Source organism: Chelonoidis abingdonii, chromosome 17 (genome assembly GCF_003597395.2).
Source record: "Chelonoidis abingdonii isolate Lonesome George chromosome 17, CheloAbing_2.0, whole genome shotgun sequence".
NCBI lineage: Eukaryota > Metazoa > Chordata > Testudines > Testudinidae > Chelonoidis > Chelonoidis abingdonii.
This window is the reverse complement of record NC_133785.1, coordinates 7,592,094-7,618,460: the sequence shown is the minus strand read 5'-3', so window position 1 is coordinate 7,618,460 and position 26,367 is coordinate 7,592,094. Positions and strand designations below refer to the sequence as shown.

At 52.7% G+C, this 26,367-nt stretch overlaps 4 protein-coding genes across 20 annotated transcripts in view; 2 read left to right on the top strand and 2 right to left on the bottom strand.

Annotated features, from left to right (window-relative positions):
• LOC116835598 (RNA-binding protein 4B-like) overlaps positions 1-26,367 on the bottom strand; it is a 93,355-nt gene that overhangs the window by 22,484 nt on the left and 44,504 nt on the right. For 10 of the 14 annotated variants that reach the window (XR_012657159.1, XR_012657163.1, XR_012657158.1 and 7 more), the window contains exon 2: positions 6,932-7,354. Coding sequence is in view for 6 of the 14 variants with exons in the window: in XM_075073290.1 (XP_074929391.1) it covers positions 6,932-7,343 (412 nt within the window). In the remaining 8 variants the exon portion in view is untranslated. Of the gene's footprint in view, positions 1-6,931; positions 7,355-8,023; positions 8,113-26,367 lie in introns of those variants that run through there. The other 4 variants (XR_012657160.1, XR_012657161.1, XM_032798610.2 and 1 more) reach the window with 4 other exon arrangements.
• Positions 14,780-17,524, bottom strand: CCDC87 (coiled-coil domain containing 87). Its single transcript, XM_032798478.2, has one exon. The coding sequence runs from the start codon at positions 17,522-17,524 to the stop codon at positions 14,783-14,785; it is 2,742 nt and encodes a 913-aa protein (XP_032654369.1). The 3' UTR covers positions 14,780-14,782.
• CCS (copper chaperone for superoxide dismutase) lies at positions 17,876-24,558 on the top strand. The gene is made up of 8 exons (XM_032798649.2): positions 17,876-17,959; positions 18,980-19,052; positions 19,138-19,275; positions 20,012-20,189; positions 20,704-20,764; positions 21,664-21,741; positions 22,778-22,881; positions 23,316-24,558. Exons 1-8 carry the CDS (start codon positions 17,912-17,914, stop codon positions 23,467-23,469), a joined length of 834 nt encoding a protein of 277 aa, XP_032654540.1. The 5' UTR covers positions 17,876-17,911; the 3' UTR covers positions 23,470-24,558.
• RBM14 (RNA binding motif protein 14) overlaps positions 24,647-26,367 on the top strand; it is a 26,450-nt gene continuing 24,729 nt past the window's right edge. For all 4 annotated transcript variants that reach the window (XM_032798536.2, XM_032798494.2, XM_032798519.2 and 1 more), the window contains exon 1: positions 24,647-25,712. In XM_032798536.2, the coding sequence (XP_032654427.1) occupies positions 25,367-25,712 (346 nt within the window). In that variant the 5' untranslated portion in view covers positions 24,647-25,366. The remainder of the gene's footprint in view (positions 25,713-26,367) is intronic.

Sequence of the window (26,367 nt, the reverse complement as noted above, 5' to 3'; positions counted from 1 at the left end):
TAGACTCTGGTGCCTCTAGAGAAGGGGTTCTCAATCTGGGGATAGCCAACAGGTTTCAAGAAGTCACAGCCATACTGCCATCCCACATTACTGACCGGGAGTGGGGTTCTGATCTGGAAGAGCTTGAGAACTGCTCCTCCAGGACACTTGGAAAAACACACTATAGTACCAATTGGACACCGACCACTTCTTTCAGGTAGCATGCTTGGTGCTAAGCTACAATACCTCTTACCAACAGACCAAGCCTCCAACATATTAAGCCTGAAAAGGTGATGAGATTTACTGCTTAAGTTCCTACAGATGTACTTGCGGGGGGAAGGGGGGGTTTGAAGAGAATCGTGTAAGTGAGGAATTCACACACGAAAGTCTTTAACCGCTGCACCAGCAGAGGCTAAATACAGACATTCCAGGGGACACATGAAATTGCAGAGAGATTCAAACCTACCAAGCATAGATAAGTGCCCACCTTCTTCCTTTGCTCATGCAAGCGGGTGACGAAGTGGAATGCTGTTCTACCCGGTGGGTGCAAAAGGATTAACATGACTCCTGGAACAGTGGAGGAGACAGGAGGGATGTGTGTGTGTCACCTTACTCTCCAGGTAGAACAATAAGAGTCATTAAAGAATTGGCTGAAACTGATCCAAATCAGGAGGGCCCAGCAAGACAATGATTCCCCAACAACTGAAGAACCATCACCTAACAGCGGGAAGCCCCTGCAGGAGCAGCATGTGAACAGAGCTGGAGAACAAGATGCCAGGGAACTAGAATAAGGGCTGCCCTTTCGGAGCTCTAACAGGCTGCTCTGCAGGGAGGGAGAGGAATGGAATCCATTGCAGCTTGGCTGGCTCATCATGGCATTGGCTCGGCCAGGATGGACTGTAGTTTAACTTCTGCCTCACTTCGCTGATCCAAGATTTTTCAGATTCTGTAGCCAGATGACTACCAGACGGTTACCTTGTTTTGAAAAGGCTGCCTGTGTTGCTGTGAATACTCTCAGAAAGCACTGTGCCCTGAAGGGTTACAGTACAAACCTCCTGTAGAAGTCAGGATTGTCTGGATTCACTGCAAGGAGGCAGAGACAGAGAGAGATTGAGAGCAGGTCTGCAGTGCCAAAAGCCTGGTCTCAGTCATGGAAGACACAGGCTTGCACCTGTGGAACTTTGTGGGTCCTGGCACATTAAAGGGGTCACTCCCAGGAAACTGGTAACAGGGTAGCACAGATCAGACCCTGTGACTCCAAGACAAAATGCAGTGGAGTTTTCTTCTAGTAAGTGGTGTTGAGAATCAGCACTATGGGCAATTCTGCTTTACGTGTTTATTGCTCTTTCGGTATTGCTAGGCACAAGCAGAGTCTGCCTCAACCCAAATCATGAAATGGTTTAGAAAGAACCATGCAATTTTAAATCTAATACATTTTGGGTTCCTTTTACCAGTCTTCTGGTTGGAGCCTTTAGGATTCAAATTGTGAAACTTTTCTCTGTCACTAGGAGGGCTACAATGGGATGGGGGACCCTGGTCTTGGAGGACACCCATAGGCTGGTAGGCTTGACAGCAGCAGGTATTCTTCTGCCTGAGCCTGCTGGCCTTGATGTGGAATGCTCCCCCTCCTACAAGAACGTGATGGTTCTGTCCCCCACAGTCTGAACAATGCCACTTTGCCTGCTGACAGCCTGTGCTCATGGGTAGACGCCCCTGAGCACTCCAATGGAGCTGCAGAAGATAGCCCTGGGTGAACAGCTGGCCAGACCACCTGGGGGCTGCAGCACTAGAAAGAAGGGCCAATTGCTTTGTGAAGTTACTGGCAGCTTGTTAGGGAAGTAGGCAGCCAGCTAAAGACTTTTAGCAGAAAAGAGGCAGGATACCACAGGCCATGTGGGGGAAGGAGAACAGCAAAGAAAAACTCTCTCATAGAAATAATAGAAATGTAGCACTCAAAAGGACCTTGACAGGTCATCTACTCCAGTCCCCTGAAGCAGGACTAAGTATCACCTGGACCATTCCTGATAGGTGTGCCCCATATCTATTCTTAAAAACCTCCAATGATGGAAGTTCCACTATGCCCCTAGGTAATTTGTTCCAGTGCTTAACTACCCTGAAAATTAGGAAGTTTTTCCTAATGTCTACAAAGTAAATATCCCCTATTGCAATTAATAGCCATGGAAAGGCCTGAAGCAGCTGGAGGTAGATGAGCTGAGGGTATGTGCCTCAGACAGTCTCTTAAAACACCAGGGTGTGTGTGTGAAGATACTTGTTTTTCACTGACACAAAAGTCAAGCTGTTTGATCACAGACAAAAGCAGCCATGCATGTACCAGGAAGGCCTTGCAAATATCCCTTGATTCCATGGCACTTACTATGCCACAGGTGTCTCTTTCAGACCCATCTTCGATCAGCCCAATAAATCCAGACCAAATTATGCACCAAAGACATTCTACTCTGAAGCAAGAAAGAGCAAGCACCATCCTTTGTCAAGTCACAATGAGGGACAGTGCAAAATCAAGGAAAGTTACATATTTTCTGAATAAATGCTATTCCTCCCACCACCACTCCCACTCCACAAATGCTACCCACTTACCAACCCCGCTTCACAAAATATTTCCTTGAGGAGCTTCAAATTCTAATGAGAACTCACTGACATCATACCTGGCCCTGTGCAGAACAAGACCACCCTTTTGGAAAACTCACATTAAACTTGAAAATCCCCAAAAGCAGGTACCAGGAGGTGGCATTGAGAAGATGCTTCTGCTTTTTGAAGGACTTCGCATTTATTTAAAAAACTCACTCATAAACCCTCCTCTAACTACTATCTTACCCGAATTAGAACAACAACAGGTAGCTCAAGCCAAGGACTCTGGCTGGGCTAAAAACGGTTTTACAAAACCCCAGAGGAAACATTTCTACTACATTTTAGTGGAAAGTGTGTTTGGATTTGACCATCATAGATTAAGGCCTGAAGGGACCATTCTGACCACCAAGCCTCATCTCCCGCCTAATACAGGCCAGAGAACTTCACCCAGTCATCCCTGCATCCAGCCCAGAGGTTCTGTTTGAGCTCTAGCGTAACTTTTAGAAAGACATCGAGTCTTGATTCAAAGACTTAAAATTCAAGGTCCAATAGTTTGCTCTTCCACCTCAAGGGCTTCTCCAGCATTTGAACTCAGAATCTCTGGTATGGTCCATAACAGCATAACTCTAGGCCAGTCATTCCTCTCAGAAGAGCCTGCTCCTGTCCCATTTAAGCCAATATTTTGGTCTTGATTTCAGTGATCAGGCCAGCATCTGTACCACCAACACAGGCTAATCCATGGGTTCTTGCAACAAGTTTTTTGGTGGCCTCAGGTCACCAACTCTCACTGGTGCCCACAGTGACCCTTTTTTCCCTAAAATACGTAATTAACTTTAGAAAAAGCAATTAAATATGCACAGATACACATTCAAATCACTGTAATGTATATTTGCAGGGTTTTTTGGCAGACTCAACAACAAAAACAATGCTGCCTACCCCTTTGGCTCCCCCATCCAAGGCTTAATGGGTCCTGGGGCTTGCTGTGAAAAGTAATATTTGTTAATATCACAGCACATTTAGTATCATTTTTCATAGCCTCCCAGGTAGCTAAGTGATATTAACAAACATACAAGTATTACTTTTCAGATAGCTAGTAAATAAGTTGTGAAAAATGGTATTTACATGTTTTTTAATATCACTTTTCTCAAAAAGCCCCAGGACCCATTAAGCCCTGGATGGAGGGTGAGGGGGAAAGAGAGACGCAGCAGGGACCCAGAGGCGATGATGGGATGGATGTGGGGCCAGGGCCCCAAGGCTGTGGGGTGGCGGGGGGAGAATGGATGCGAGGCCAGTAAGGGCAGAGTCCTCTCGGGGGGGGGGGGGGGGCGGGAGGGAGAGATGGATACCGGATTCTGGGAGACAGTGGGACCCATGGGCAATGGGAGTGGATGATGAGCCCCACTGTTGTGAGGCCAGAGCCAGGACCCGGTGTCTTCTGCCATGCGGCCAGGGCTGGGGCTGTGCCCAAGGCCAGAACTCAGAACCGGGGGGACAGGAACTGAATGGCTGGAGCCAAGGATTGGAGCCTGCTGCCATGCAGCCGGAGCTGTGGGTCAGTGCCCATGGTTAGTGCCTGCTGCCGCATGGCTAGAGCCCAGAGCTGGGAACGCATGGCTTGAGCCAGGAGTCAGCACTCGCCACTGCGTGGCTGGAGCCAGCGCTCGCTGCTGTGCAGCCAGGGCCATCTCCCACTACTGCGTGGCTTGAGTCTGGAAATAGAGCTGTGGGTCAGCACCTGGTGATGTGCAGCTGGGGCAGGGGATCAGCACCAGGGGCTAGGGCTGCGTGGCTGGAGCCCAGGGCCAGCGCCTGCCACTGCACGGCCAGAACTGGGGTTGAGAGGCCAACAGAAGCTCCACGTCCGGAGCTGGGAGCCAATGCCTGCTGCCATGCAGCTGGAATTGGGCTGGAGGCTGAAGCCCCACAGCTGGCAGCGTGGCCAGAGCCACAGGAGCGGGGGGCTTCAGTATCCGCTGCCCTGCGGTTGCAGACCAGGGCTGCATACTCAGGGTCTTGAAGTTCCACCACTGCAGCCTGCCACACAAACCTCTTCCCCCCGCAAGGTGGGTCAAGAACTCACCTTGCTCCTGCAGCGTTGTGCCCCACCTCTCTCCAGAAGCGGTGCAGGGCCAGGAACAACAAGGAGAGAGGGGAGGTGCTGATGCTTTGCCCCCATCAGTAGCTTAACTAGTGGCAGAGCAGGGCAGCGGTCGCTCTCCCACTGAGCACAAGTGGTGCTTCTAAAATTTCTTGGCACCTTTTTAATTTTTACTCACCCGGCAGTGCTCCGAGTCTTCAGCAGCACTTCGGCTGCGGGCCCTTCACTAGCTCCGAGTGTCTTCGGTGGCACTGAAGGACCCACCGCCAAAATGCTGCCGAAGACCTGCAGAGTGAGTGAAGGTCCCGCCACCGAGGTGCTGCTGAAGACCCAGAGCGCTGCCCCCTCAGTAAAAAGTGCCGCCGGGTAAGTAAAAGCGCCGCAGCAGGTGGCGCCTTTTATTGGGATCGCTCCCCCTGTTCCCTTCACCTTGCTACGCCACTGCCCCCCATTACCACCCAGGAGGCTGTCATGGCCACACAAAAAGCTCCTTGTGGCCGCATTTGAGAAACGTTGGGCTAGTCTATTTTCATTGTCCAAAAGCAAACAGAATGAATACTGGTAGTAAAGGGGATTGATGTGCTCAGCAATCCCATGGTTAGTAAGATACAAGGCATAGAGGGAGTAAATACAACCTTGAAATGTGTTTTTTAACCCTATGGTTCCACGTGGAGGTGCTGATTCCACCAGTGAGAGAAGCAGGACAATGGCGGAGCTCGTTTCCATGTGTTGAGGCAGTTACATTTCACATACGCACACGTTTAATGTGAGGGAAAATCGACAACTCATGGGGAAAGGCGAGATTTTCTGGTAATAATTCAATTAGCAAGACTGGGGATCAAGAAAGACAATCCCCTCACCCCAAGCAATCACTTCTATCTTTCTGCTCTTGTCCTCAAAGGTTAGATTTGGTCCCACTTCCCTTGCAGCCCAAACTTCTTCAGCCCCACTGCACACGCCTACAACTAAAACAGCTTTGTTGTAGCAATGCTGGAGTCAAGTTTCTCCAGTCGCTGGCCTCAGAAGAGCTGAGTGAGGTAAAGTTCAGAGCCTACCAGGGAAAGCAAGGACTGACACACACATACACACACAGAAAGCCTCCCCCTTCAGGAGAGAAGGATCCTGCTCAGTATGTTTGGCACTTCCCGTTTCCCTGGAACAGCTACAAGGATGGTAGGGAAGGCAGGTTCAAGTACTCACTTCCTCCAGGTTCCAGTGCCAGTGACCAAGCTGAGGAAGGGAAGACCCATAGGGCCCTGTACTATGCTGACTTCAGCTGGGGCTGCTTTACAGGTTTATGATGGTGCACAGAAGAAACTCCCCATTCAAAACCCACAAAACCACCCACATTGTTCTCCTTAAGACTATCCTCTGCTGCGATGCCTACAAGACAGAAGAATGGTTAAGAGGCTGCCATGGTGGGGCAGCTGCTTATTTCACTGTTACCTTGTGTTCTCCACATCTCAGTACTGTATCCTCCTGCTAGCTCTTGTCTTAGACTGTAAGCTTTTGGGGGCAGGGACTGTCTTGCTATGGATTTACATAGCACCTAGCACAATGGGGCCAAAGCCTCCAAGAATGCTACAGCAATGCTCTGTAACTGAGCAGGAAACTTAAGGCCCCACATAATTGGACAATGCCACTTTATAAGATACAGTAACTCCTCAGACAACACTGAGTCTGGCACTACCACCTGGCCCAACATTTCCATCTTCTTTCAGCAATATGAGAAACATAGACAGGAGGGAAACGGAGGAAGAGGAGGGGAATGAGACAATCCCAGAACAGAGGATGGAACAAGAGACTGGACGTCTCCCATCCGCTCCCCGCACCTCATAGGAGTATCCTATCCTCCCACCCTGTGGATTTCTCATCCCCTCCCCCGCCAACCACACAGGGAGCTGGTACTACAGTGAAATCTAGGACGAGCAGCCTAAACATTCTACAAGATGTAAGCAACTCAGGGTAGAAGAAACAAATGCAAAGTCCTCTGAGGACAATGGACTTAGCTTGGTTGAACAGTGCACAGACTCAAACACAAGTCTTTTGTGGACTCTCTAATACAGAATCTGGCTCGCACAGTTATCTTGTAACACTTAACGTCAGGAGTGAGAGCTCACATCTCGAGCAGACCCTCCCCATACCTTGGCATCACACTCAGAGATACAGCTTCGAAATCCTGCATTCCCACCTGACCTGCTCTTCTGGACAGAACCTGGCACTACCTAGTCCTAGCGAAGGCTGCACTTGCCCTGGTTCATGTTTCACCTTGGAACTCTGTGTTGTCTAGGCCCCTGATGGCCTCCACCGCATCCTCAGCCCGCTCCATGTGCACAAAGGCATAGTCCTTCACTATGTCGCACTCGATCACTGGGCCATACTCTTCAAACTTGGCCCGCAGCTCCAGGTTAGTGCAGGTGGTGCTGATGTTGCCCACATGCAGCTTGGTGGAGGCCTTGCTCTTGTTCTTGCTGGCTTCCACGTTGATGCAGACACCATGCAGCTTGTGGTGATGCAGGTTACGAATGGCATCTTCGGCCGCTGTCTTGTCTTCAATGTGCACAAAGCCATAGTTTTTGATGATGTCACATTCCAGCACCTTCCCGTACTGCTCAAAGAGCGACCGGATCTCTTGCTCCGTTGCCTCTCGGGGCAGATTCCCAATGAAGAGTTTCACCATCTTGGCAGAGCCTGTGGGTGGAATAGTTGAAGATGAGACACTAGCACAAGTAAGAGTTTGACTTAGTTTCCAGTGTCCCTTGCCAAAAGACATCAGCTGGGGATAAGGCCACACAGTACTGAAAGACTTGTTTTTAAAGGAAACAAGATTTAATTTGCGGAACAGAAGTCTCCTGCTTTCAAATATCAGCTCTCAAGTTATATTGCCAGACTTAAGAGGGCCACTTTTTATTCAGCTAGTTATTCTTTAATTGTAATTAAACACAAAGTAATCTGCAGTCATTGAGTTGAGTATTCCTAGGACTCTAGCTCAGTTCTGGGAGGGGGTAAGGTCTAGTGGGTCAGGGGTCCAGTCATTAAAACAGGGGGTGGAAGGGAGGCTGGGTGTCAGGGCTCTCGAATTCTAGCCCAGCTCGGGAGCGGGCTGTCTAGTGGTTAAAATGGATGAAAGGGGGCTGGGCGCCAATACTCCGGGGTTCTTTCCCAATTCTGGGAGGGGATGGTCTAGTGGGTCGGGGCAGGCCTGGGCACCAGGACCCCTGGATTCTATTCCAGCTCTAGGGGGAGACAGAATCTAGTGGGCCAGCGGGGGGGAGGCTGGGGGCCAGGACCCCTGGATTCTATCCCTGCCCAGTCCCGTTTGCAGGGGGAAAGCGGGGGACTGAGACCCGGATCTCTCACCACCAAGAACAGCTCTTTCTCAAGCCACGGTTTTGTCTCGATGACGATAACAAAATGGCGGAGTCTCGTACCCGCTCCGCCCCGCCATTGACCCCGTCTACCCCCACCCCATTCTCTCAACGCCACACTCCTATTGGTTTCCGGTCTCCATCAGCGAGCTGTTATTGGACAAGTAGAAGTTTACGTCACAACAATGCGTTGTGGGGACGACCGGCCGTCTGTATGGCGGGCATCCCAGCCAATGGCGTTCCGATAGGATGGGTTCCGGTCACATGAGGGGAGTGCAGCCAATCAGGGCCGGCGGAGAAGGGCGGGACCTCTTTGCGTCGTGCTCGCCCTGCGGTCTGGGCCGGTGGAGGCGCTGCGAGACTGGAAGATTTTGGTTGCGATTGCCGACGGGGCACAGCGGCTTCGCGCTACCCGCGCGCGGGCTCCGCTCTCTGCTCAACCAGTGGCCCCTGCCCCCTTCCCGGGCGCCTCCTGCTCCTCTTTTCGGGGGGGGGGTAGGTGCCCGCTGGCGGCATCAGTACCCCTAGGCGGTGTGTAGATGGGGATCTCCCGACGCGCCCAGCTCGCACCACACCCCTGCTGGGGGTAGGGCTCTTGCCTGAGGGGCTCCCTGGCAACCGGGCTGCGCTACCTGTGCTTCCACCAGCCCTTCTCCCGCCCTGGGGGCATGGGGGTGGATCTCCTCTTTTCTCTCCCTTAGCTACGTTAGGGGTTGGGGGCCCGCGAGGCGTGGGGTGGCTCCTGCCCCTGGGGCCCGCGAGGCGTAGGAAAGATGTCGGAGACAGTGCTGCTGCTGCGACGGGTGCGGGAACGCAGCAGTGAGGGGGCTACGGGGCCCCGGAGGAAGCGGAGCAGGCGGCGTCGTTTCTACCCTGAGCACCGGGTGTACCGGGCCCGCAGCTCCTTCCTGGACCTCAGCGAGGAGCAGGTGTTGCGGCGCTATCGTCTGGACAAGGCAGCTATTGCGGGGCTCTGCAGCGAGCTGGGCTCTGACCTAGAGAGCTTGACAGGTCGCAGCCATGCCCTGCCGGTGGCTGTCAAGGTGACCTCAGCCCTCACCTTCCTGGCTTCAGGCTCCTTCCAGACGGCCACACGGGACACTACAGGCATCAGCCAGTCAGCCATGTCCAACTGCCTGGCCCAATTCCTGGAGGCACTGCAGCGCCGGGCTGCCCGCTACATTACCTTCCCAGTCCCAGTCCCCACAGCAGGGCATGCTGAGGGCCGCTTTCCTGGGGTGCTGGGCCTGCTAGGCAGCATGCATGTGGCGCTGCGGGCCCCCTCAGAAAATGAGCTTGCCTACCGCAATGCCCGCAACTACCACTCCATGAACATGCAGGTGGTGTGTGATTCTCATGGCACCATCATCAACGTGGTGGCCAAATACCCTGGCTCCTGCCCCAACGCCGCCGTGCTGGAGAACTCTGCCCTGGCTCGGCTGCTTGACGGAGCCCGGCTTGACGGGCTGTGGCTGCTGGGTGAGTCAGGACAGACAATGCTCTGGGGGGTGGGCAACCAGAGAGGCCTCTCCATTGTGGAACAGCCCCCTGACCTTGTTCACCAAACATAGTGATCCCTTGCGCCCGGCACCTGGTGGGATGATATCTGTATCTCAGCATGACTGACAATATGTAAGAAGGATGGTCCAGGGGAATAGGGTCCTGAGTTCAGTTCACCACTCTGCCACTTACCTGCTGTATGACCTTCAGCAAGTCACTTAATTCTACCCTGTGCCTATAAAAGGGACTTCTCTTCCTCAAGGGGGTATGTGGGTAAAATGGTGAGGTGCTTGGACACTCCACTGGCAAGCTTCATCTAGAAAGATAAGAGCTGTAACTACTCCCAGTGTGAATACGGACCAGAGGTAGACCCTGGTAAGTACTTAGCACACAGATACCTTTCAGCCTCTAAACAGTCCGTTGACTGCAGTGGGACTAGTTACATGTTTAAGAATGTGTGAAGATGAAGATCTAAACTATGTGTGGTCTTTCACAGCGCATTATGGGGCTGGGGTGGGAGTGCTTTGGTTTCATTTCCCCCAAAGAAGAGTGGGAGCTCAGCTTCCAAAGGCCTGGGGGAGTCTGTGCTAACATATTTCTTCTATCCTCCTTCTGTGCCTGTAGGAGACCGAAGTTACCCGCTGAAAACATGGCTCATGACTCCAATTTTATTCCCATGTAGTCCGGGAGAGGAGAAGTACAATGCCATGCACCAGGAGGCCCTCTCGGTGCTCAAGCAGACATGCACCCTCTTGAAAATGCGTTTCCGCTGCCTGGATAAATCAAGTGGCTCCTTGCAGTACACCCCCCAGAAAGTCTGCCAGATCTTCCTGGCCTGCTGTATACTGCACAACATCGCCCTGAGCCGCAGGATGCCCTTAGACCTGGCAGAGGGGGAGGAACTGGTGGAGGGGTCGGATGCTGACCCAGAGCTTCCAGTGCAAACCTCCTTTGTTCAGATCTCCAGTGAGGCCCGGGCAGTGAGAGCGCGAATTGTGCAACGTTTCAGAGAGAGCCTGACCTAGAGCAGCATCCTTGTGCTGCACCAGCTGCTTCTGAAACTGCTCTTGGTGGTGAAAAGGACTAGCATTCCAAGTTTTTCCCCTCAGCATCTGGTACAAACCACACACTTCACCCTCTCTATAAGCAGCTGGAACGTATCTTATCCAGGAGCTGGTGGCATTCCCAACACTGACCTGTCCTAGGAAATGCTGCCAGCAATTCCAGCTTCTGACACAGGATTTCACTGTGGGGACTGCATTTTGTTTAAAAACTTCTGTCTAGTTTTTTCCATAGAGTAGTGACTGAGAGGATGGTTCTATGGGCCAGGAAGAAGCTACCACCTTTATGCGCCAGAGCTGTTACTGGGTGTGGACTGGCTGTTCCTGAAGCCAAACGGTACTTGACTCACACACGTTGCTCTTTTAGTCTAGCTGTGGGTGAGATGAAAAAATCTGGCTGCCCATGGATTGCTGCTAGGCTGAAACTGGCAGCATGGAGTGAACTGAACCCCTACAATGAAAGGAGGGTAATGAATGGAAGGGGCCTTTATTGAGAGGCAGTGTTTCTGCCTATCCTGAGCAAAGCTGGGGATTGAAACTCCCTAAATCTTCATCCCTGCTCTATCCTGAGGTGCTCAGGAGCCTTGGCCAAGTTACCTATGTAGATAGGGGTTCTAGTGGTAGTGACTCCTCCAGCCAGGGATGTAGTGAGGACAGGTTAGTCTATGTTCTGAAAATGTCCAAGCCCCAGCTTGGAAAAGTGCATGCCCGCAGCCTACTGCATTATAAATTAAGGATCCCCTTCTCAATGTCACAGACCATCCTGCTCCTGCCTTGTAATTCTTGAGGGCCCTGGCTAATGCCTTCATTTCCAAGGTAGGGTGCTATATGCTGGCAGGAGGGGGGCGGTTCTGGCTCTTGGATGGCACAGGCCTAACTTCACCCACTCTGCTCTACTGGATGCCCCCTGTGCTCTGGTTCATGAAGCTGGGAATCCAAGGGGGAAGTGTTGAGCAGTGGGTTGGGGACTGGGCTCGAGGCCTGGTGCACATGATTGAGAGAATGGTCTCTGAGTGGAGGCATGGTGGCCTCCTGTTAGGGAGAGGCAGAGGCACAGGCATGATAACACTGGTCTTCAGCATTCTAAAGGTTAACTGTTCCTCACTCACTTTCTAGTGCTAAAGTACTGATTGCCAAGAGATCAGTATGCCCATAGGATTGCCCTGACACTGCCCATGCCACTCTAGGGCAGCTTGTGGATGAAGGGGGTGCAGGCAATGGGAGACAGCTAGAGCTGGGAGCAATTAGAGGGACACTGGAGAGCGCAGAAGACAGTTGTGGACACATTAATGTTTCTCTGCCCCACTTAAGCTCTTCTGCTTTATTTTACCCCCAGGGGAGCAGAAACCAGATGTACTGCCAGGCCCAAGTCATGATGGCAACCAGAGTTTTCTCTCTCTCTCAAAATTGGCTACTTCGTTCTCCAGCTTAGCATGCAAAGCTCCTGCTCTGTGCGATCCAGTCCCTGTTGCAGGTGATACTTCCTGCAGCATAGAGGAGGAAACTATTTTTTGTGAGGGAAAAATAAAAAGTATTTTCTTATAGATGTTTGGGTTGTTCTTGTTAAAGGAGTGTCTGGAGGAGAGAGAGGGGAGGACAGATCTTGCATTTTAGGCCTGGCTCTGACAGTGAGTCACTGCACCCCCTTGCTTAATCTCTGCTTGCCCATTTGTAAAACTGACTGTCCTCAGAAGCTGGATGCTCCATCCATCGTGCTGTATAAATGCAAACTTACTTTCTTGGTGGAGTCTGCACCTAGGCACATCCCACCTGTCCATCTACACCACTCTATGCGGGCCTCATCCTTCCCTTGTATCTATATTATTTCCTCTGCCTGTCTCCATGTGGTTACTCTGTAGGAACATAAGAACAGTTACAATATATTAGATGAGTGAATCCCTCTAGCTAAGTATCCTGTCTCTAACAGTGATTAGTACAAAAGGAAGGGCCAAGAAAGCCTGCAGTGAGGGGATAATCTGTCCTGCTGAGCCATTCTCTCCTGACCTCAAGAGTTAGTGGTTGATAAATGCCCCAGTGCAGGACGGTTTGGATCCCTTCTGGAACTCGTGGAGATTCCCTTTAGCCATATACTGTCCAACCCCTTTATGAATGCTGTTAAGCTGTTCGCTTGATGATGTCTTGTGGCATTGAGTTCCACAGGCTAGGGTGTAGGAATGGCCATTGGCTGGGCTGTATGGTGGCCCATGTGTGTACCTGCAGCTCAGCTGAGTGCCCAAGCAGTTGGATAGCCAGGCCAGCAGCTGGAGCTTGCAGCCTGATCTGTAAATGCTCCTATCGGCAGCTATGAGAAATATGCAGTTGTTAAGTGCTACCCACAGGTTTCTCTGGCTGTGGAGAAGAGACCACTCCTACAGCTTTCTCTGCACTGTGGGATGTAGAAGTGGTGTTTCCCTTACTAATGCCATATGAGAAGGCACCAAGGTGTCTCTGACACAAGGGAACACTGCAGCCTATCCCTGTCCTTGTGAAGCCAGGGTCCCATCCAGCTCATTTATCCAGTGGGAATCTTCTCCAGCAAAGTCAGCTGTGGATGCCTCACTGGGGCAAGGCTGCATGGCCTAGTGGATAAAGCAGTGGACTGGGACTTGGGAGGTCACTGGCCTGCTGGGTAACACTGGGTAAATCACCCTCTCTGCCTGTTTTCCCTTCTGTAAAATGGGGATAATACTGATCTTTGCAAAGTGCACTGAGCTCTACAGATGAATAGTACTGTGAGATTGCTGTCATTAAAGCTGAAGGGATGGTCTCTTAAGTTGGACAAATTCATTTCTGGGGCTGTAATTTTCCAGGCTCAATCTGTCCCTACAGGTGACTTTAATAGTTTGCAGCTGATGTGGTTGTTCCATTTTGAACAGGGTATGGAGGGGTTAATAGATATTTTCCATAATAAAATGTTCTTGCTCCCTATGTTGGAAAAGTCCCCTTCAACTGACACTGGGCAAGTGACATGGGGTCTGGGAAGAACCCTCACGGCAGAGCATGATCTTGTGGCGGAGGACACTGGGTTAGAGTGACTTCCATGTATTCAGGCAGTCTGGTTTTGGCTGCCTGTGAGGGTTGGTCTACACAGGGACACTCTGGAAAGCTGAATTAACTGAAGGAGTGAAGTTAAGGGCATTAAGCCCTGTAGATTCTCTCATTCAGAAGTGAAGTGGCCTTAGTTTGCTGTAGATCAATTTTCCTTCAAAGCTGTGCTGAGCTGTGGTATCTGGGCTGACTCCCAACTCTTCTTTCTCCAAGGAGCATCCAGTTCCGATCCCCCGCCAGCACTGAGGAGATGTGGGTGCCATTTTTATAGCTGTTTTAGATGGTCCCAGGCCTATTGGGTTAACTGATATGAATTCCAGAAATGCCCAGTTGGATCATACAGTCCAACTCCTTGAACTATGTAATGCAGACTGAAGAATCCCAACAAGCTCACTGCTTGCACCTAGCATTACACTGACCAAGCTCCTCCTGCCCATTCTGGGCCTTTTAGAGAATGTTGGCCCTTCAGAGAATATAAACTCTCTAAGGCTGGGCTTTGCAAAACCTGACTCTGCTCCCATTATAGTCAGCACGAAAAGACCACTGATGTAAGTGGGAGCAGAGTTAGGCCAACGCTGAGTGTTTTGCACCCCATCTCTAGAGGGTTTATAGCCCAAAATAACTTGGCTTGTTTTCCCTCCCTGCATCATTCCTTCTCCCTATATGTCCCCTACTCCAATGAAACCTCTCTTTTCCCCCATCCCAGTATCCATCTCTTCCTGCATGGTGTTCCATACTTCCTCACAATTTCCTCCCCACCTTCTCCTAATGGAGTGGTCTGTCTTCCCTCCCCTCTTCTGGCTGCTGCATTTCACCTTGGGTGCTCCAAACACTGGCATATGCCTCCCTGACCCCAGCTTTGCTCCCTGGATTTTCTGCAAGGATAGGCGTATGAGTGATGCTGCTCTAAGCTGTGTATGCTGACTCCAGAACAGATCCACCAGCCAGTAATGGATCCAGGGAATAATTTACTGCTCTGGCTTTGTAAGTATTTATTGCTCTTGTTTGGCACTTCCCTCACCCTCTTCTGATGATTCTCCATCACAGGGTGACTGTACAGAAGATCCTTACTTTGGCCTGGCAAGATCAGAGAACTGTCCCCATTGAGTCATTTACCCAGCTAATCCGTTTTCCTTCGCACATTACTGGAATGGGGGAGAGAATCCTGCACTGCTGCCTACCTGAGCCAGTGGCGGTAGCTTCCAGAGCCTCGCCTCTCTCCCTGTTTCTTTTGCCAGGGCACCAGCACGACGTTCCTGCTGCAGCCAGTACAGCATCTCCACTTTGTCCCACCGCATCTTCTCCAAGTATGGGCGGCCCTTGAAAGTCACACTGTCATGGAACCTCTCCTTGATCTGGTGCAGAATGATGTAGAGGTCGGTGTCACACTGGGCGATCGCTGCATACAGGCGGCCTCTGGTCCTTGACTCCCAGGTGCGTGTGGCGAAAGACTCAAGGCTCCTTTCGAAGAAGCGGTTTGGGTCAGAGGCGGTTTGCTCAAACTTCTCCAGCTCTAATAGCAAGAGCTCCCGTTCCTGGATACTCTTTGCTGCTTTCTCCCAGGCTTTGAGCATAGCTGGGAGCTGAGCGTAAGACTGGTTGGAGCTGTACTTAATCGCCATATCAAGCCTCTCCCTATCAGGGAAATGAAGAACTTCCCAGAGTCTTTCCAGTCGCTTCTGCAACAGTCTGAGGTCTTCAGGCTTATGGTCCTGGTCCTCAAAAGTCCCAAGCCCGCCAAGCATGATGGTGTTTGTGTTCCACATCCCAGGCATGTACTTCTCTCTCTTTGAGCGGACCTCTGCCACTTTCCGTTTTACCTCTCTCAGTGCTTCCTCCAATTGTTTCTTTTGGGCTTCATCTATGAAAAGTGGCTCCTCCCCCTCATTGTACAAATGAAATATCACATGCAGGTAATCAGACTCCTTGGTGGAGACATATTTCAGGTAGTCATCGGCGTTAAGGGCAGATTTCCACCACTGATACCAAGTGGTTTTTTGTTCACGGGCAATCATGAGGGGCAAACTTGATTGCACTGTTGTAATGACTTTCTGGGTGCTGAACGGTCCAGCAGGCAGCAGCTTATTCAATTCTGTATTGATTACCTGCTCACTTTTCCTTTTGGTCAGTGTGGAGGAAGCCAAGCTGTTGGATAAGTCCACGTTCTCAGCTGCAGGCTCTATCAGGGGTCCTTGGTCAAATCTCAGATACTCTGTGGGGATGATTTTTATCAGTTCCTTGTAAATTTCCCGGATCTCTTCCCCAGCTGAAAGGTTTGCATCCAAGTAACTCACTGTAGCAGTATCAATCTCTCCCAGAAGATCATTGTACAAGGGGCCGTATCTCTGAATAGCCACAGAGTCAACAAGTACTCTGTCGGACACTTGTAGGTCAGCTGCCTTTGCTACCATGCCATGGTGTATTTGAAGATTCACCGTGGCGGCTTGAGGGTGAGTGGGTGGTGCAAAAACTACCATATATCTCAGCTGTTGCTCAGCCATCTCCTCTTCCTGGAGGCATCTAAGTGTCTCCTGAAGCTGCTGGAGTTTGGTTACATTGGCTCTGCGTCGTGTCAGTGCTCCAATGATGGGAGGCAGTTCTGCATCCTCACTCTCATCTCTTCTGCTACCACTTCTGAGGAGGGAGCCTTGAACTAGTTTGCGGAGGTCCTCGGCTATGGCCATGGACTCCTCAAGATTGCCATCTGTTGCTGACTCAGCATAGCAACTGGGCACTATCGGTGTGAGGGGCCGAGGGGGAAGATGGATCCCAAGTTCATCTGAGAGGAGTTGCCCATCTCTCATATTGGGCAATGAATGACTTTTTTTGGAAATGGAGCCAGCCTTATGCCTGACCCTCTTTGTGACTTCCTGATCTTCTGAAGCAGGGGTACAGGAGCAGGGGGTTCTCACTGCTACACATGGGAGGTTGGTAAAGCAGCTGTCAAAAGTCTCTACATTAGGGATCAAGTGATAGACTCTGCTTAAGTCCAATGGGGGTATCTCCTCAAGTTCTTTTATATCCTTTCTGATTTTCTGCCTGCATGTCTGCGTGTGGGGCCTGGTCAGTTTGATGAAGTGACTGATGGTGAGGCCGAGGCGGCAGCCCATAGTGCGTCTGGCTGAGTGCCAGCCTCTCTGTGGTGGCTGTTTTCGCTCTGGCGGAGCTGGCTTGCTGTCAAGAAAAAGTTGGTTCGGCGGGGTCTTCAGCTCTGCAATGAGATGTCGCTGGATGGCAGCCATGTTGAGGAGACTGGAGCAGTCCAGAGAGAGCTGGGCTGCGAAGCGGGTGAGGTTGGCATAGTCAGTGAAGACAGCCATGTCCCGGTGGAGCTCCATCAGGCAGAGATAGTGGAAGAAGAGGTGTTCAGAGACAAGTGTGATGTATGACACCAGATGCTGGTATAGGTCCTTGTTCTCCCAGCTGCTGAGGGCTGGGTTGGAGAGTGACTGACTGGCATCCTCCCAGGCGAATTTTACTTCTGCCAGGATGATCTCCTTGAAGACCTGTCCTGCCTGGCTGGAGATGGGCAACGACTCCCTGCCCAAAGAAAGGCGCTCTTCAATCAACTGGGTCAGAGCAGCTAGGGAAACTGGGATAAAGAATGCAGGCACCGGAGGCTTTGGGGAGCCAGATGGTAGCGTGTGGCTGGTCTCCGGGCTGCTGGGAGGCTCGGCAGAAGTAGTCTCCTGTGTACCATGGAGCTGGGGGCTGGTTGGGGCCGGGGCTAGGGTGGGCTGTGAGACTCCTGGGGGCCCGTTTGAAGGAGTCTGGAAGAGGGAGAGCGGGGCCAGGATACCCTGGTAGACCTGGTGCAGCGTCTGGGTCACTTCCTCCGTGTCCTCCAAGGCATAGAGATCCCAGGAGGAGCCAGCGCGGGACATGACGGATACGCCCGCTCAGGGGCCCAGAGAGGACTCTGCCCCTCGGCCTCCCAGCAACCCCTCGTTCCCGACTCCCAGCCCCCGGGGGAGGCAGGCCCCTGGGCTCACAAGAACCCCCAGCCGCTGCGCCCTAATCCCGGGGCTCGGCCCGGCCCTTGCTCGCCACTTCCCGGCTCAGAGCCGGGAGAGCGTCTCAGCAAGCAGAGTTTCCATGGTAACAGCGCACCGGAAATAGCTCGTGCCCCCCCCCGCGAGCTTTGGTGGGGTTGGCGGCCGCATCTCAGCTTCCGCTAATCAGGCTGACGGCCGGAAGTGTCGTGACCGGCGCGTTTCTTGGAAACGAGTCCGGGCCGGGCGGACACCGTAGAGGGCAGACGGGAGCGAGCGATGGAGGCGACGCCGGGGCCTGGGGAGGCAGGAGGCCCCAGCTGCCGGGTAAGGAGACTCCGCAGCGGGGAAGCTGGGTTGTGCCTCTAGGAGGCAACGTGCTGGGGGCAGGGGGGAGGGTTCTGTTCCCGCCTCTGCTGCAGATATCGAGCAGGTCCCTTCCCCGCTTGGTCCCTGTGTTTGTTTGCACTGAGCTTAATCAAAGCGGGGCTGGGATCGTCCCACTGCCAGGAGCCCGGGGCACGCCCAACAACGAGACTCGTGATAAGATCTGTCCTGAGTTGTCAGTGCTTGTAGGTGGAGGAACATAGTGCCCTGTGTGAGTCACGGGGGCATGCTGGAGGTGGGGGAGGTACATGTCTGGAGGGCTGTCCCCTGTGTATGTGCCTGGAGGAGAAGAAATTGTGTGCCGCGGTGGAGGGAATGAGAGATAGTCTCTTCTGGAGGACATATGCCTCTGGGGCGAAGTTTCTTGTGTAAGGGGTAGCGAGGAGAGGGATGAATGGGGCAGAATATAAATACCTTGTGGGTGGGCCGATGAACATGGCGGGGGCAAAGTCACCTTATGTATGAGCATGCGTGGCACAGTACAGAATTCCTGCATGGGAGGGATTGAGAGAGGGGCAGTTGCTGGAGATGAGAAATCCAAACTGCCCAGTGTTGGGAGAATTGTACAGCAGTAGGGTATGAGATGGTTGGTTTAGCTCCCTCTAGGTGGGGGGCAATTCTAGAGAGGACAGGAAACCCCCTTCTGCTGGAGTGAATATGCTGGGTCAGACCAAACAGAATGAACAGAACAGGTAAACATCAGGTGATCTACCCCCTGCCACCTGTTCCCAGTTTCTGGCAAACAGAGGCTAGGGATACATCCCTGCCCATCCTGGCTAAGAGCCATTGATGGACCTCTCCTCCAGTAACTTACTAGTTCTTTTTTGAACCATGTTCAAAAGAGGTGTTGTAGTTCTGGGCCAGGGGAGGGGTAGGACTGATGGATGAAGACTGCCAAGGTGTGGAATTGGGTTGGTTTCCGTGACAAACTCTGTCTCACTGCCTCCTAAAATCAACCAGCTGGAGTTCGCTGTGCAGATGAACTGCCAGGAATGCGTGGATGCCGTGCAAGCCTCTCTGCAAGGAGCAACAGGTGAGAGACACTCCAGCCCTCTCATTCCCTATGACAGCTGCTGTGGGCTCCTGCTGTTTTCACCATGCCAGGGCTTTTCCTGCAGGGCTCCGGGTGCTGGACATTCGGCTGGACTCTCAGAGTGTGCTGGTGGAGACCAGCATGAGTGCTGGGAAGGTGAAGGGCCTGTTGGAGAGCACAGGCCGCCGGGCTGTGCTGAAGGGCATGGGGAGCAGTGAGCCACGTGAGTATGGAGTCCCTAGGTCATAGCCTGAAAGGAACAGGAGGTAGCATGAGGTAGCGGCTAGGAGTCCCAGTCTATTGCTGTGGGTTATATTCCTGGCTCTGCTGCTGGGCAAATCCCTTCCCCTCTTGGTACCTATGTTTGGCTCTTTAGGCTGTGAGCACTTCAAAGCAGGGACTGCTTCACACTGTGTGTCTGTGCTGCACCTGAAACGGGGGAAGAGTATGTGGTGTCTGGTACGTCAGGGGCCCCAATGTGAGATGAGTGCCTCTTTATGATTTATCTGTGTAAGGTAGTTTTATGACCCTCATCACTGTAGTATTTGGGTGCTTCACAGTCTTTACTGTATCTGCCCTCACAGCTTCCCTGGGAGGCAGGGCAGTGCTATTATCGGGAAACTGAGACACAGAGAGGCTAAGGGACTTTCTTGCCCAGTGTCACACAGGGAAACTGGGGCAGAGCAATGACTCGAACCTGGATCTCACAAATCCTAGGCTAGTGCCCTAGCCCCTGGGCCATACCATAATATACAGAACGGTCTCCAGTTCCACTGTGCTGCGTGGCCAATATCTTCCCCTTCCTGTGCTGTATTTCATCCTCTCAGCTCCTCCTCAGGGAGTTCCTCGACACTGGTGCTACTCTGCTTGCTCTGCTGTCTGGGGCATCTTAGTTGGGGAGGGGAGTGCGGGTGGCTGTGACTGTCCGTGTCCGCCTGACTTTGCCCTCTCTCTTTTAGAGAACCTCGGTGCAGCTGTGGCCATGATGTCAGGCTCCAGCCTTGTCCAAGGGGTGGTGAGATTCCTGCAGGTCTCCCCAGAGAAGTGTCTCATTGAAGGGACCATTGATGGTCTGGAGCCAGGGTTGCATGGGCTGCACGTCCATGAATTTGGGGACGTCACGAACTCTTGTGACAGGTAAGAGACCTCTCCCCTGCAGGGAGGTATTGCTGTCCAGTATAGCAGCCTGGGGTTTGCAAAGGTACTTAAGGGAAATGGGTGCCTCCCAACTTAATGGCATTTAATGTCAAGATTCCCATTTAACAGATGGGGAAACAGAAGCACTGAGAGACAAAGGGAGGGATCTGCCTAAGATCAGTGGCAGGCCCTGTCATAGAACCCAGGGCTCCCAGCCCAGTGCCCCTCCATTAGGCCCTCCATTTTTCAGCAGCTGTGAAGAGTGCATCTGATTGGCCTTTTCTTGAGGAGTGTGTCGGGCAGGCACGTAGGCAGACACAGCAAGAGGACACGAGCTGTGAGGGGGTGAGGCTGTTTCCCAGTTCAGCTCCTTCCCCTTTGGCCAGTGCACATTCCAACCCTGTGTTGAAATGTAGAGTGGAGCAGGTAACAGGCCAGATCTCTCTGGAGGCTGTGGTGTGAAGCCTCTGCACTAAGTCATACTGGCTTCCCTTTTTTCCCCCCCCTCAAACAGTTGTGGAGACCATTTCAACCCAGACGGGGAGTGTCACGGAGGCCCACAGGATGCACACAGGGTGAGTTCTGGTCATGTTCATGCATTGTGCCCTCACTGTCAGTTATGGCCTCAGTGCCCTTTGGTAACGCTAGCATTGCTGCAGGGAGAGCAGTGAGTGCCTCTGCCGGGGGTGCTCTCCTCTCAGTCAATGCTCACTGTAGTGTGATGGAAGGGATGGCTGTGCTGCATGGAGTTGGGGGCTCAGTAGGGCACTCTCCCCTGAGTCAGTTCTGTGGGTGACTGGGGGAGAGTGGGTGACTTGATGGGGGTGCTCTTCTTTGGCAGTCAGTGCTGAGGAGGCACGGGGGTTGACTCAATAGAGGGCAAGCCAGAATGAAACAGTCAATCACTTGTCCAGAGACAGCAAAGACTTCAAACATTGCAGTTCTCCAAGAAAAGGAAGGCACCTTTTCCAGTCCTCAGGGTGCCACGTTCCTGCCTGTGCTGCTCTTGGGGACCTCTGAGCAATGGTCTCCATTTGCATGCCCACATTAGTTGGCTCTCACTTTGCCATATGGGGCCAGACACAGCCTGGCTTTGAAACAAACTAAACTGAAATACTTGTCCAACACAGCCTGATCACAGCCCACAGAGTCGTTATCCACCTCCTTGGAAAATAACAATTGTTTTCTTTGAAATTTTGAAAAACAAACATTTCCCCTCAAAATCTTTCCATTGAAAATGTAAACAAGTTTTGTTTTCAAAAACTGTTTTTGGTTAAACATAAGGTTTTGGGGCCATTTCTACCTCAAAATTCCGGAAATTTTCAACCCAAATACTGGTTTTGGTTGAAAAGCTAATTTTTTTTTTCAGCCAGAAAAGAATTTGTGAAGAAAATTCGCTATGATCTTGCTGTGTTTTGTAGTTCGAGTCAAAAGTTCCCAGGGTCTGACTGTGTGGGTGGATGCTCTGTTCCAGCATCTCGGAGACCTTGGCAACGTGCTGGCTGGCAGCGATGGAAGAGCAGACTTCCGAATGGAGGACACCCGGCTAAAGGTGAGGTACCCTGATCTGCATAAGGGATCGCTGGGGAGACACCAGTGGGAGCTGTGTCAGATTAGGGCATGCTGAGGGATCCTACTGTTCCTTTCAGAAAGGCATCACTACAGTGGATCAGAACAGTGAGCCCATCCAGCTGTCCTACAGCTGCTTCAGAGGAAGGGGCTCGCAACCCTCCATTAGGCTTTGATGGGATAACCTCACCCTAAGGAACATTCCTCCTGACCTTATTTGCTAGGGGAAGACTCCTGCTGTGAAACAGGAGGGATAACTCCTTTCCTAAGCTCCAGGTTCTCTAATATTATAACTCCGGACACTTGATAGAGATGAGAATGTCGAATCCCACTAAACACTTTTGCTCTTAGGGATATCATAGGAACAGAGGAACTGCCTGAATAGCTCAGACCCATGGGCCATGTCACTCAGGATCTCTTCTTCCACAGGGCCCCGCACCGGGTGCTTCAGAGGAAGGCCTGCCTCCAGTAGCAGATGTGGGATATTCTGCCCCCAGCACTAGGTCTCACCTTGGTCTCTAATAGTTAAACTAGTCAGAACCCTGAAGCAGTAGGTGTAATATCCCAGGTGGGAAGGGGGGAGCAGAAAGAGTATGTAGCAGCTTGGGGCTCCCTTTGCTTTCCCCTCCTCTAGTCAAAACCTTCCGTCAGCTGCTCTCCTGGGAACTGCAGGAGTGGAGTCTCATCTTCTCTCCAGACTCACCCCCTTCCGGCTGATGGGCCACCCATATGGTGCAGTGGGACAGGGAGCCAAGCTCCTGGGGAGGGGACAGAGGCTATGACGGGAGCAGTCAAAGGGAAGGTAGGGTGCAGGGGTGGGGCACTATTCCCTGAGAGCTTCTTTAGAGCTGATTGCACTTTCCCTAGCTCTAGGATACAAGCCCCTCTCCAAGCTGTGCCTGGATGCACTGGTTCTCATCATGCAAAAGTCCCTTCCCAGGACTGTACCTGGGCTCTGCCAGGGGAGCTGGGGATCCATACATGCAACAGGGATGGCCAAAGGCTGTGATCCTTCCTAGGTCTGGGACATCATCGGCCGCTCTCTGGTGGTGGATTCTGGTGAGGACGACCTTGGCCGTGGGGGTCACCCACTCTCTAAAGTCTGTGGGAACTCTGGTGAGAGGTGAGGAGCCAGGGGGAAGAAGCAGGAGCCAGGGGAGTACTCAAGGCAGCATCTTGCTGGCACAAATACTTGAGGGTCAAACTGACAGACTGGGCAGCAGCATATAGGAATGGGATCAACTGTGAGCATGGGAGGAAGGACGGCTTAGCCTAAGGGAGTTACAGGAAGTTGGGGGGGGGGGGTGTCAGTCTCTCTTCCTCCCCATCCCACTCTTGCCTCATGCCCCTTTGGCGGGAGGGGTATCAGCAGCTATGGTCAAATGAGAGGTTAACGCCTCTTTATTGTACTCTTGCACTGTAACGAGTAAGATGTGTCTGGCCTTGCTTGACCTCTGACTGGACAAATGGTCAGGTCATGGGACTGCCCATTCAGGCTGCAGTGGCTGGCACCCCTGGCAGCACAGCATCTGCTAATGCTCCCTCCCTCCCTTCCAGGCTGGCCTGTGGGATCATTGCCCGATCTGCTGGGCTGTTCGAGAACCCCAAGCAAATCTGCACCTGCGATGGCGTGACGCTGTGGGAGGAGCGGGAGAAACCAGTGGCAGGGCCAGGCAGGAGGATGCTTGGCCAGCCTGCCCCTCACCTATAGGATTATGACTTTCCTTTTTCCACATTGTGCCTACTGGTTGTTGCTCTATGCTGGGGCTCAGTGTGTTTCTAACATCAAAGGGGTGGCACTTTGAGCCTGCGGTCTGGGAGAACTGACGTGAGCTTTAGGTGGGGACTAGACTTCTCCACAGTATCCCTGTGTCATACTGCAGTCTCGTTCTTCTATTGCCAACCTCTGAGCAGTTTCGTGTCCTGATCCTTCCCCAGCTGGGTGCTGCTAAACTCGCTACAGACAATGTCTCATTTTATAGGGGAGCTGTAAATAGACTCTGCAGTTTTTTGCTGCTTTGGGATTTGTAAAGGCAGTGAAAAAAGCACCTTAATTTTTCCTCTCTTGCTTATTTGTTCTTTTTTAAACAGCAGGTATATCACGGGTGGTTTTGCTGGCGGAACTAGAAATGGGGAGGCAGGGAGCTTGGCAGCTCTCTTGTGATTGCTTTTGCACTAAGTAGATGGGTTGGGGGATTGAATCTTTAATAATAAAATATTAACTAGTTCATATCTAGTACTCTGAACCAGCATATCACCAAGCACTTTACAAAGGGGTTTAGTATCATCTGCATTTTACATATAAGGAAACTGAGGCACAGGGGGGCAGTGATTTGGCCAAGGTCACCTAGCAGGCCTATGGCAGAGCTGGGTTTCGAAGCCAGGTTTCCTGAACCAGTACTCTTTCTGTTAAGCCACATAAACAGATAGGACATTGTCCACAGAGATCATTAGTTGCTGGAGTTACGTAAGTATCTACAGGAAACCTGCAAGAGTTTGTTTGAGCTCAGGATCAAAGTTCCTTGCTGCTCTACTTTCCCCAGACTGGTTTGGGAAATCTGTCTGGCAGTAGCCAAGGCTGCAAGTGCTGTAGATTGCATGCATTGCAGAAGAGGAAGTGCTGAGGTACCTATGCCTGACGTGTTTCTGGATAACTCCAGCCTGAGTGCAGGCAGCCAGAGAGGAGGGCCTGGGTTAGGCTGCAGCCTGTTTTCCATTTAAAATCAACTGTGGAGGCTGAGATGACTTTGAGTATCTTTCCTGTGCACTGAATCTGTCATTAAATATTTTCCTGCTTTCACACTGCTGTCTTGCTGCCCAAGGTGATCAGCTGCATTGTGGTGGTGCCCAGTCCTCTCTCTGACACCTACTGTGCAAGCTGCTGTATAAATTCTCTGGGATAGGTTCCAGGGGTGGGTGGCAGGTGCCCTGGAGGTGGGAGATTCGGGAAAGGGGGGTCCCTAATCCCCCAGCAGGAGAGTGGGGAGACCCCCCCCCCCATCCCCGTCCCAGCTGGGGCGAGAGGGTTGGGGATGGAGTAGTTCTTATGACAGAAGAAGAACATGGTGGGGTCACTGGGTGTGGACGGAGCCTGCCTATCACGGTGCCGTAGCCTGAGGGCGAGACCAAGAATCCTGCACGTGCGTGGCGGGAGCACCATTTTGTTTCCTAGCCAGTTAACGCAAGGTCAGGCTCTGCGCATGTGCCCGGAGGCCCGGGTAGGTGTATTCGTCACTACGCAGGAGAAGGGACACGCCGGAAATACGCAGGCGCGCTAGGGCCGGTGGCGCGGATTGTGACGGATGTAAAAGAAAGGTTACAGGCGGTTGGGCCTCGAATGCGCAGGCGCAACGATGTTGCTAGGAGAAGAGCGGAGGCGTGGATGGAGAGGCAGGAGTACGCAAGACAACAGTAGCGCGCAGGCGCGGCATTAGCCGAGTGTCGCTCTTCGCAGGCGCGGTTGCTCGTAGGCGGTGGCAGTCAGCGCGCTGCGCAGGCGTGTTGGTGGCCGGGGGGTGTTTTCCTCTTTCCTTCCCATCTGAGCGTTCGGAAGGTCTGAGGTGCTGCCGCCATTTTGTCAGCGTCCCGGTGCCAGCTCGGCCGCGGCCATGCGTCCCGGAGTGAAGCTGTTCGTGGGGAACGTGCCCGAGGAGGCCACGGCCGAGGAGCTGGGCGAGCTGTTCACGGGCGCGGTGGGCCCGGTGCTCGGTGTGGCCCTCATGAAGCAGTTCGCTTTCGTGCACCTGCGGGACGAGGCGGCCGCTATCCGCGCCATCGCCCAGCTCAACGGGCACCAGCTGCACGGTCGCCGCATCGTGGTGGAGCCGTCCCGCCCGCGGCCCACCAACACCTGCAAGATCTTCGTGGGTAACGTTTCGGCGGCCTGCACCAGTGGAGAGCTGCGGGCGCTCTTCCAGCAGTACGGGCCCGTAGTGGAGTGCGACGTGGTGAAAGGTACCGACCCCCCGGGCTCCCTAACACTCCCCTCCCCGGTACCGGCCCGTGGTGGTGTGTGATGTGAAAGGTATCAACCCCGGACAGGGACAGGGACCCCCACCCCCCCACTCTTGATACCAGCTCATAGTGGAGTGTAACGTGGTCAAAAGGACCGACTCCAAGGTTCCCTGCCCATGGTGGAGTGCGACATGGACCCCTCCCACCCTTGGTACTGGCTGATAGTGGAGTGCGACGTGGTCAGAACCTGACCCCTGGGATATCGCTCTCCCCGGGACTGGGACTTTACATCCCTGCTACCAGCCCATGGTGGAGTGCGACATGGTGAAAGGTACCGACCCCTGCGTTCTCTGACCCAGCCCTGGTACCGGCCTGTGGCGGAGTACAACGTAGTCAAAGTTAGTGACCCCCAGGATCCTCAAGCCCCCCACCCCTGGTACTAGCCTGTGGTGAGGCAATGTGGTCAAAGGAACCAACCCCTGAGATTTCCCGCCTCCCCCCACCCCGAGATTCTACTCTCTCAGTACTGGCTCATGGTGGAGTGCGATGTGGTGAAAGATACTGACCTCCGGGTTCCATGGCCACCTGGTGCCGACTTGTGGTGAAAGGTTCCCTCTGCTGGGTTCCCCAGGGGCCCCCCCCCCCCCAACTTTGG